The 10601-nt window shown below is 41.4% G+C and overlaps 1 protein-coding gene across 1 annotated transcript in view; it reads left to right on the forward strand.

Moving 5' to 3' along the window:
- The window catches only part of Abcc9 (ATP binding cassette subfamily C member 9), a 113495-nt gene that overhangs the window by 6425 nt on the left and 96469 nt on the right, over window positions 1-10601 (forward strand). The window contains exons 4-6 of the mRNA XM_028757519.1: window positions 2450-2591; window positions 4192-4313; window positions 9884-10050. Of these exons, the coding sequence (XP_028613352.1) occupies window positions 2450-2591; window positions 4192-4313; window positions 9884-10050 (431 nt within the window). The remainder of the gene's footprint in view (window positions 1-2449; window positions 2592-4191; window positions 4314-9883; window positions 10051-10601) is intronic.

Here is a 10601-nt window from a genome sequence, read left to right on the forward strand (position 1 = left end):
CAACTATATATGATTTGTGAAACTTCCTGCCAACAACCGAAACAGATCATTTTACTAATTTCTTGTTTTTATTTTTTCTGGAGACAAGTCTCTGTTATAGAGCTCAGACATGTGGAGCTTAATACGCAGCCCACTCTGCCCTGGATCCTGCAGTCCTCTTGCCTGAGTCTCCTAAGTTGTGGGAGTTACAGGCATCACAACCACATCAGGAAAAAATAAACCTGCTAACTTGTTAAACATTAAACAATGTTTCTACGTATAAAATGATTAAGGTTGACGTAAGGTTAAGTACCTTGACAAAAGTAAGAGGGATACGGCTTATTTGGCAAACTATTTCAGGTGAGAATTCATCACTCTGGGCCATCCTTAGACAGGCGGGCCTGTGTTCTATAGGAAAGGAAGCTGAACTAGTCAGAGAACCAAGCCAGTAAGTGACATTCCCCCAAGGTTTGTGCTCCAAGCTTCTACCTTGAGTTCATGTTTTGGGTTCCCTTGATGAAGGACTACAAAATGTAAGGTGAACTAAATGCTTTCCTCTCCAAGTGGCTTTTAGTCATAGTGTTTCTTGTAGCAACAGAGAACCAAACTTACATGGGTACCACATGCTAACATTCCAACAGTGATCAAAGAATTTCTGTTATAAGGTATACAAGGAGACCCATATCACTCTTGGTACGTTGATGTTTATGTTGAATAAATGTATAGAGACAGAATATTGTAGGACCAGAGAGAATAAATGCCACTCAGTTAGTAATGTAGTGGTAACTGTGACAGGTGTAGAGTTAATAATTCATATCATGATAGACCCTTAGCCTCTAACATCCCCCCATTTAATGCCATCACAGAGGTTGAACACAAGAATATTCAAATAGGAGGACTAGAGTGGACACTGGCAATGGGACATGATGGAATGTTTATTTTGACATTGGCTTCTTACCTAGGTCAGTATCAAAGAAGCGCCACACACTAGGGAAATCATGACATTACAGGAGACACACAGAGCTTTCCTGTGAGAGGTGAAAGAAAGCATAGACCTCAGAACGTGTTAGGAAAGCTTACTTTCTGTTGTGAATTTCATCTGGAAGCACAAAGCCTCTAGTTGGTTTTCTTCACTGGGATGCTGCTGGGGTCCCCTTATGCAAACAGAGCTTCTCTCTGGCACTATTTGTGGTACAGATCCTCATTTGTTTTTGAAGTACATTGTATATTTCTGTAGTCAAAGAAGAAAAAGAAAGAAAAGGGTAAAAAAAAATGGAGGCATGATTCCCTTGTAGAGTACCATAAATGACATGATGTAATCTCTCTACCTACAGTTTGGGGAGGAAAACCTTAAAAATTGGCCAAGAAGTAATTAGGCTTTCTTCCTTTGTGAGCTTCAGGTGAGCTGTTAGTGTTCTTAATCCTTCCCAAGGCTTGTATGAATAACTACATATTTTTCTTTTAGTTTACTTTAAATTGTGTGTGTACGTGTGCACACCCATGTGTAGGTGATGCCCCCAGTAGCCAGCAGATCAGCTGGAGCTAGAGTTATAGGCGGTTGTGAGCTGCCTGTCTGGGGTACTGGGAACCAACTGTGGTCCTCTACAACATCAGTATGTACTCTTAACTGCTGCGCCATCTCTATAGGCCAGTGTCAGCTTTCTTTGAGAAAAGCATGATAGACTTGTTGAACAGTGCTGGCCCGGCCAGAGGGGATCATTTTCTCATAGGATGTGCGTATGTGTCAGGTCTAGGGAGGCAGCTCAGTGCACCAGCCCTTACTGTGCAAGCACGAGGACCTGAGTCTGAATCTCCAGGACCCACATAAAGGAATATGCACATGTCTATATTCTCAGCACTCCTATGGGGAGATGAGAGGGAGAGAGGAAAATCTCCAAGAGCTTACAGGTCAGCAGTGACCAAGAAGAGCCCTTGTCTTACACAAGGTGGAAAGTGTGGGTTTCTCTATGCACATCATGACACACATGTGCTCACACATACATGCTCACACATACCATGAACACACACTTACATACAGGTATGCATGTGATTCAGAATTGACTCAAATATGTCTCAGATTGTACCACCAAATAGGCCTTTTTCCTTAGTCCCCTGCAAGTCTCATGTTTTAAAAATTTATAGATGCTGATTTCCTTTTGATATTGTCATTCAATTGTCTTGTTCGGTGAGCCAAGGGTGTAATAAGAGCATCAGTTAAGATCATGCTGTTCTCAGAGGTGGAGCATCATTTCTGAGCGACGTCACATGAGTTAATGTGCTCTTCCATGGTGCTGTGAATCTAATGCAAGTAGTTATTTTGAAGATAATGAAAACAGACCAGAGTTTCCATCGGTGTGAGGCATTAGGATTCAGGATGTTCCCAAAGCTTACAACATATAACAATGTAAAGTAAACCTGTGGTGATGCTGACCTTTATGTTAATCACATTCTTGTACCCCTTGTCTCTCAGGATGGGGGAGCCAAAGCTCAAAAGTGCAAATTCATCACAACACATGGCTTCATTTTCCCGGACACAACCTGAGATGGATCCTGACGTTTGCGCTCCTGTTTGTGCACGTTTGTGAGATAGCAGAAGGCATCGTTTCAGACTCGTGAGTGACTCAGCTCACCCAGTATCTTAGAGTGTGGCACTCGGCACATAGATAGACAGTAGGCAAGAGCACATCACCAGACTTGATTGTGGGGGAGGGATCAGATCATGACTTATTAGCAGCAACAACTGTCGTTCATCGTACAGGATAAGCACGTGGGTTTGCTTTTGTTTCGCGCAAGTATGTATGACATATGTATGCTCTTGTGAGTGAGTAGAGTATGCACATGGAGGTCAGAGGAAGACATCCAGTGTTGGTCTTCACTTTCTGCCATGTTGATGTGCGAGTCCCTTGCCATTGTTTCTGCCAGGCCAGCTGGTCCCTGAGCTGTCTCAGATCCGAATTGCTCCTTATGAACACTGGGACAGTGGGGATGTAGATGTGTGGTACCCTGCCTGGCTATTTACACAGGTTCTGAGAAGTCAGACCAGGTCCTCACACCTGCACACCAAACCCTTTGCCTGGGGAACTTTCTCCCTGGTCCCTCTGGGCTTCACCTTCTCTGTTGTCTTGTTACATAATTGATCTGACAAATAATTTTAGATCTCTGTGACTTGTACTCAGTCACTTGCTTTCATGTTTCCTTGTTCTCTTATCCAGAAAGTTCTGTCTTTTGACACATTTTAATGAGTACTTTATCTTTAAAAATAGGTATATAGAATCTATATTGATACTAAATATCTTTATATATATATATATGTCTGTCTTGATGTAAATGGAATATAGCCCTAAAAGTTCTGTGTTTATGTTTTAATACGGTCATCAGCTCTCAGATGTTCTCCTTTATTCTGCAAAGAAATAGAGATAGAGAGGAAGGCATTAAGGGAGCCTGAGACCCATCAAGACAAAGAAACACAAGTAAAGGATGAGAGAAGTTTAGTATCAGAATTCGCATGAAGTCATACTTCTAACGGAATTTTGTCCTTCTCAGTGTATATTAGGAAATTAAATACGATGAGGTTTACTTATAAATGCAAGTATAGTCTATTTTTATCTCACATAATAAGAGAATAAATTCAAGCAATAGGAAAATATTGATCATGTGCCTAGGTCATGGTATACCTTTTATTAAAATATTGATATGGAGCCATGTATATAGAGAGGAACATGCCTTTAATCCCAGCACTGAGGAAGCAGAGGCAGGCGGAACTATGTCGGGGCAAGCTTGATCTACATGGTGAGGTCCAGGACAGCTGCATCTTTTCTGTATCACACTTCCTCAAATATGTCCTTCTCCCTATTCTTTAAGCATTCACTTGATCTGATCATTAAATTACTTCAGCAGGTCTTCCTTGATCCATACCTTGTATATCAATGTATCTGTCTACATACGTAGAACGGTGGGTATATGTTCACTTTTGTAATCACTTGAAGACCTTGTTTCATTGTGTTTAATTTGTGTTCTTTTGTTACGCTAAACGCTTCCAGCACAACTATGTCACACAGGTGCAGTGTGTTTGCTCACATGCTCTCAAGCAACTATTATTGCAGTCTGGCTTTAAACACAGCTGAGTAAGTTCTCAGGAGAAGATTGCAAACAGGGTGACGCATTCTCCAGAACGGTTTGCTTCAGACACCAACAGTGTTTTGCTCTCTCTAGGCAGCGGACATCCAGGCATCTTCACCTTTTCATGCCGGCTGTGATGGGATTTGTCGCCACGACAACGTCCATCGTCTATTATCATAACATTGAAACATCAAATTTCCCTAAGTTACTTTTAGGTAAATATTCTCATAGATTTTCAAACCATCCTCCCCCAAAGAACAGTCTGGTTTCTTTCCATATATATATATATATTGAAGAAGGTTGATAGTAAGAAGCACGGGAAACACTTAATTCTCAATAGTCTCTCAGTGAATGTGAGGGTGGATATACATTAAGGTGGCCTGAGCTGTGACAGTTCCATGATCCCTCCACTAAATGACTCTGTGGTGTGTTGTTCTGGGGAGAAGGAGAGGGATGTGCTGGCCTTAAGGACACCAGGAATTGTTTTCTAACAATCAGAGCTCTTGCATGTTAGTGGCCCCACAAGCATGTCATTCTACATAGCTCCATGTATCCCTTTGCCTTGGAGTCTTGAGACCCCTCCCAAAGGCCTCTCCCATCCTCTGTTGATGTCATAGGATGGCACTGCTCTGGAGCTGCTGGTGAGTCCTCAGATGACCCCTGGGAGTAGAAACACTGTAGCTTGTGGGAAAGTCCACAGTCACAGTGTGAGGGACATCGCTTCAAATCTCAGCCCCTCCCCCCTGCAACAGGGCTAAGATTCTCTAGTTAGCCTTCCCAGCTCCTTTGACTGCTAATTGACTTTGACTTTCTAATTGGCAACAAAAAGAAAAAAAGTCAAACTACGTAATTAAGTTACAGAATAAAAATAGAAAGAAAGTTAAGCAATGTACCTAAGGGCTTAAAGTCAAAATTGGAGCACAATTGTTATGTAGGTCTGAGAGAGGGCCTTACTTTATTACTAAAATGAAGCACTAGAGAATTAAAAGACTCTTTCACTTGTTATAAGAGAGATACTTAGTATCAGAAAGAAATGCTCATTTTGAAATCATGAATTTGTAATTTTGTTTCAATTACAAATTTATGATGAAGTTTTCCAAACCTGCAGAAAATTGAAAGAATTATACAACTTCTTATCCATTACCTAAAAAGTTTCAATTTAGAACTCACTCTGTTTCAGACAAATCTTTATTTTTCTATTCTTTATTGATATATATGTATACATGTAGATATATAGTCTAGCTATATAGATAAAACTAACTGTATACTTTGTATATGTGATATATATAGTCTAACTAGAGTTAGATCTTTGTCTATAGTTCTTGTGAACTAAAATTTGCATACTGTTTTAGACAAATCTTCATTTTTATCCATACATTCATATATATATATATATATATATATATATATATATATATATATATCCATATATTTTTCTAATCTTTATTCACACATATATTCTAACCAGAATTAGATCTTTGTCTACAGTTCTCGTGAACTAAAATTTGCATACTTGAGACGAAGAGGCCCTGAGTTGTCAGATTGTGAGCACCATCGTCCTGCCACAGCATAGCCCTCAGCCATGCACAAACTCTCTGTCCCTCTCAGACTACTCTCATGTCCCCTCCATCTGCACAGAGAAAATATCTATCTTGATTTCCTCCACTGCAATGGAGACTGGCTTGTTCTCCAGTGTCACACAGATTAGTCAGTCTAACCTCTGTAAGTTAGGCTGCTTTCTCTCAGCATGATTCTGTGAGGCTCATTAACAGTTCCTTTAGGTTGGGTTTTGTTCTTGGAATCAACAGTTGTGTAATATTCCTCTGTACAAACATGTCACCTTTCCCCTGTGTTATTGATGCTTACCTAGGTTGTATCTAGAGTTGGGTTATCATGAAAGTAAAAAGGCTGTCGTGAAGAGTTTTGTGAATGCAGGAGTCTATTGCTTTAGGCCACTGAAGAGATTGCTGGGCCAGAAGATGTTGACTCAAATCACTTTATATTTTCAGTAGCAGTATGTGGGACCTTTAGTTCCACATGGGCACAGCCTTGGTGAGATTGGTCCACCTAATGTAGCCATAGTGGCAGTTGCCCACCAGTACCTCACTGTGGCTTTAATGAGCATCTTACACTTGCCTGCGCGTGCGGAGTGTCATTTGATGAGTTCACTGGCTTGCATCTTTGTAAGGTGTGAAGTTGTCATCCCCATTATCTTTTTAAAGTGGCTGTCGATATGCTTTGTTCTATTTTCAGCCAGTTGTATTTTATCTTTCGGTTGTAGAATTTATCCTCTGAGATCGTAATTTGGAGCACCCAAACTCCTTTCTTTAACTGAGTCTCTTGTTAAGCAGAAATTTTTAATTTGGCTGTGTTGTAGTTTATCTAACATTTTTGTATTGTTATTGCTTTCTGTGTCTTTGGAAACATTTCCTATCTTGTGTTTTATCAGGTAAGTCTATTGTTTTAATTTTTGCATTTAGAACCTTGATCCATTTAAAATCAGTTTTGTAGAAGATGCCCTTAGAGCACAAGGTTTGTTTTATTTCAGACACACACCCACTGGTTCTAAGCAATTCCCTTTGATCTAAGTTTCCAGATTGGATGTCCTATGCAGTTGCCCCTGGATATCCTCCTCACACATGTAGACTACAGAGACAGAACTGCTTCCATTCCCAGCACAGGGTGTTTATTCTCCCTCTTTGTCTAACCTGGCCAGAAAATTACCAGTCTGCTGCAATCCTTTGAAAGAGTCAGCTTTGTCTGTGCTCCCAAGTGTGCTCCTTTCACTGGTTGTTCACTGTGAGTGGTATCCTTCTCCACTCTTGGTCGACTGCCTTCCTATTTTAGATTCTGTTCTTTGTCCTCTTTTTCCTAACCTTTAAGGTAGAAACATTGATATGGGACCTTCCCAGAACTAAACATCTAACATTATAATATTTATTCTTAGTTTACTTTTTTTTCGAAATTTTTACATAGGTAATAGAATTTTTGTTATAATTCAGTTGGGATAGTGTAATAGGAACTCTTCTTTCACATGGGTTAGACACACTTGATTTAATTTGTAAGGGTGGGGACATGTAGATAACCAACTGTGCTCAGTATTCCTAGTCTGTCATATTCTCCTGGGGTCAAGGAGAATCCAACAAAAATGGCAAGGATAGAAGTTCAAAGTCAGCTTGTCCTGGGCTGACCCTCCAGCCCCTGTCATCTCCTGGCTTGCCGTTTGGTAAGAGAATCCAGATGACCCATGCTTGGACTGAGAGCACGTGGAAACTGAGAGATGAGAAGTGTGGGAACTGTTTTAAAATACTAAGTCTCTGTCACCCACTAAGCAACTATTCAGAGGTGACACACATTGATCTTGACCTATTAAAAAAAGGTAACACTTCTGTTTTAAAATTTTATGTGTATGGGTATTTTGGTGACACATGCTATGTATTGTGTGTGTACCTGAGAAGATACTAGATCCTCTGGAACTGGAATTATAGATGGTTGTGAGCTATCAGATGGGTCCTAGGAATCGAACCTGGGTCCTCTGGAAGAGCAGCCAGTGCTATTAACTTCTGAGCTGTCTCTCCAGTCTCATTCCTGACCTTTTCCCTTTGTGTTTGAGGCAGGGTCTTAACATGTAGTCCAGGTTGAGTTCAAAGTTCTCATACTCTTGTCTGGGTCTTCCAAGTTCTGCAATTGCAGGTGTGTGCCATCACGTCTAGCTTTGTTTTTAAAAGTTAATTACGTTATGACTTGAATATAAACATTCTCTTAATGATTTCAATCCGGTCGTTTTGTCTCCTTCCCTTTTCATGTGCCTGTTTGTATGTTATACCCATGTGTATGCATGTTCATATGCGTGTGGGTACCTGCATGTACAAGTACAGATGCATAAGTGTGCACATACATATAGGTACCTCTGGTGGATGTTAGGAACCATCTTGCTCTTCTACCTTATTCTCTGAAGTAGGTGTTTTCATGTGAACCAAGAGTTCACACCTACAGCTGCTCTGGCTGGCCAGCTTTCTCCAGGGTTCCCCATCTCTGCCCTTCTGGGTGTTGGAGTGACAGGAGATTCAGTGAAAGCTCTCAGCACTCACACGGTTCTGGGAATTTGAAACCCAGAACTCACACTGGCTGCTTGTGCAAGAATTGACTTGACCACTGCCTACTCATTCCTATTTTAATTTTATTAGGCCACATTTCCTAATTACCAGCTCCATGGTCAGTGAGTGGCTTTTATAATGCCAAATATTCAATAATTTTACAAACATCAAATGATATGAGATGCTTGATAGTGTCCAGGTCTTCACATTTCCATTAGGCCATTCACAATTTGACTGATGAAAAATAGGCCCTTTGGTCATTATTAGAGATATTTTTTTCTTCCAGCTAACATTCCACCTTGAAGTCTACTTGGCTTGGAATTAACACTACATCTCCAGGGTCTTACTTTTCCTTCTTTCACGTTACATTTTTTCCATCACTTATTTTTAAGCTGTCTCCAGTATTTAAGTTAGATCTCATTAGACTGTGGATCATTTGGTCTGCTATTTTTCCCTGAGTCTAACCTTATTTACATATCTTAAGCTAAAATATAACCTGATGTATGTTTAAGTCTGATTCGAATGTTCAGGTCTGCTTCAGTGAGGAAGGGTAGAGCACCTTCAACCATTCTGTTTCTGCTAAGTCTTGCTCAGCTGGATTGTTTGGTGTGTTTTAGATCCATTTTTATCCTGTATTCACTTGTAATGACCTGCACAGAGTGGACTACATTCTTTTCCAAAGAAGTATAGGGATCTCGTTGCTTGTAATTCACATTCATGGCATAATGCTGGCTGTGGTAGTGAGGAATGAAGAATTCCATCCATCTTTTGTACAACTAGTCAAGGACAATGACTGTTGGGTCATTGCTCTCCTCTGTGTCCTGCAAATGGCTGTGCTGGTTAAGACTACTTGTTTGAGAAGAATCACTTTCCTCTTGAAGGTTAGCTGTACAGCAGAAGCCCTACTGAACAGCTGGGTAAATCCTATGATGAGTCCATGCAAACAATGACTCCCACACACTAAGAACTACAATGAGTTCACCTAACAAATGCTGACTTTCATACAGCTGAAGGTCTTGAGAAATAAGGTCGGAGACAGTACCACAGAGTCACATAAACCCTGAAGGCAAGTGATTTATCCTTATGTCTCCTTATGGCTTGGAGTAGAAGCCCTTAATATTTCTAACTTATTTTCATACTTTTGTGGATAACATGATCAAAGTATTGACATGCTCCAAAGTAATTTACAGATTCAATGACCGCCCCCCCCAACAAAACCCTAAGGCCGTTCTCTTCACATCTGACTAAATAAAAGATATCAAATAACTGAATAAGTGTTGAGGAGAAAAAAAGCAAGGCAGGGACATCACATGACTTCAAAAGATGCCACAAAGCTCTAGTAATCAAAACAGCATGCCATTGGTTTCACAAGAGACAGGCCATTGGAAGAGGGATATCAAGTTCAGAAATAATGCTGTTCTCTTACAACCAAATGACGGCACAGAGGCACAGAAACACTGGGAGCAAGGCAGTCTCTTCAGTAACAGGAGCTGAGGGAAACTGGATATCCACATGCAAGACTGAACCTTGACCCCTATGTCTCCTCCTGTGTCATACTTTCAATTCAAAGCCCATGACACACACTTAAACGTACATGTTGTTTCTTACTAAAGAAACTGTTTGCAAATGAAATAGTGTTTGTGTTTAAGTACTACTGAAGCTTTACATTTCCCCTTCTCTTTCTGCAGCTTTATTCCTGTATTGGGTAATGGCCTTTATTACAAAGACGATAAAGTTGGTCAAATACTGGCAGTTGGGGTGGGGAGTGTCAGACCTGCGCTTCTGCATCACGGGAGTGATGGTCATCTTGAACGGGTTGCTGATGGCTGTGGAGATCAATGTTATCCGGGTCAGAGTGAGTACCAATTGCATTTGTGTGATGACTCCCAGTGAAGACCTCAGCAGTAAAGATTATAGCCATCCAGGAATAAGCAGTGTTTAACCAGAGGGAGGGGGAAGGATATGCGATCTATGTGTGTAAACATAAAATTAAAATAGCCACGGGATGGCAGGACATTAGTCTTAGTTATTTTTCCATTGCTCTGATGAAACACTGTGACCAAGACAACTTATAGAAGGAAGGATTTATTAGGGTTAATAACACTTTCAGAGGGTGAGAGTCCAAGGCCATCATGGTGGGAACACAGTGGCAGGCAGGCAGGCAGGCAGGCAGCAGGCAGGCAGGCAGCAGGCAGGCAGGCAGGCAGCAGGCAGGCAGGCAGGCAGGCAGGCAGCAGGCAAGCAGGCAGGCAGCAGGCAAGCAGGCAGGCAGCAGGCAGGCAGGCAGCAGCAGGCAGGCAGGCAGCAGGCAGGCAGGCAGCAGGCAAGCAGGCAGGCAGCAGGCAGGCAGGCAGGCAGCAGGCAGGCAGGCAGCAGCAGGCAGGCAGGCAGCAGGCAGGCAGGCAG

The sequence above is a fragment of the Grammomys surdaster genome, unplaced genomic scaffold (genome assembly GCF_004785775.1).
Source record: "Grammomys surdaster isolate TR1022 unplaced genomic scaffold, NIH_TR_1.0 126176, whole genome shotgun sequence".
Taxonomy (NCBI): Eukaryota; Metazoa; Chordata; class Mammalia; order Rodentia; family Muridae; genus Grammomys; species Grammomys surdaster.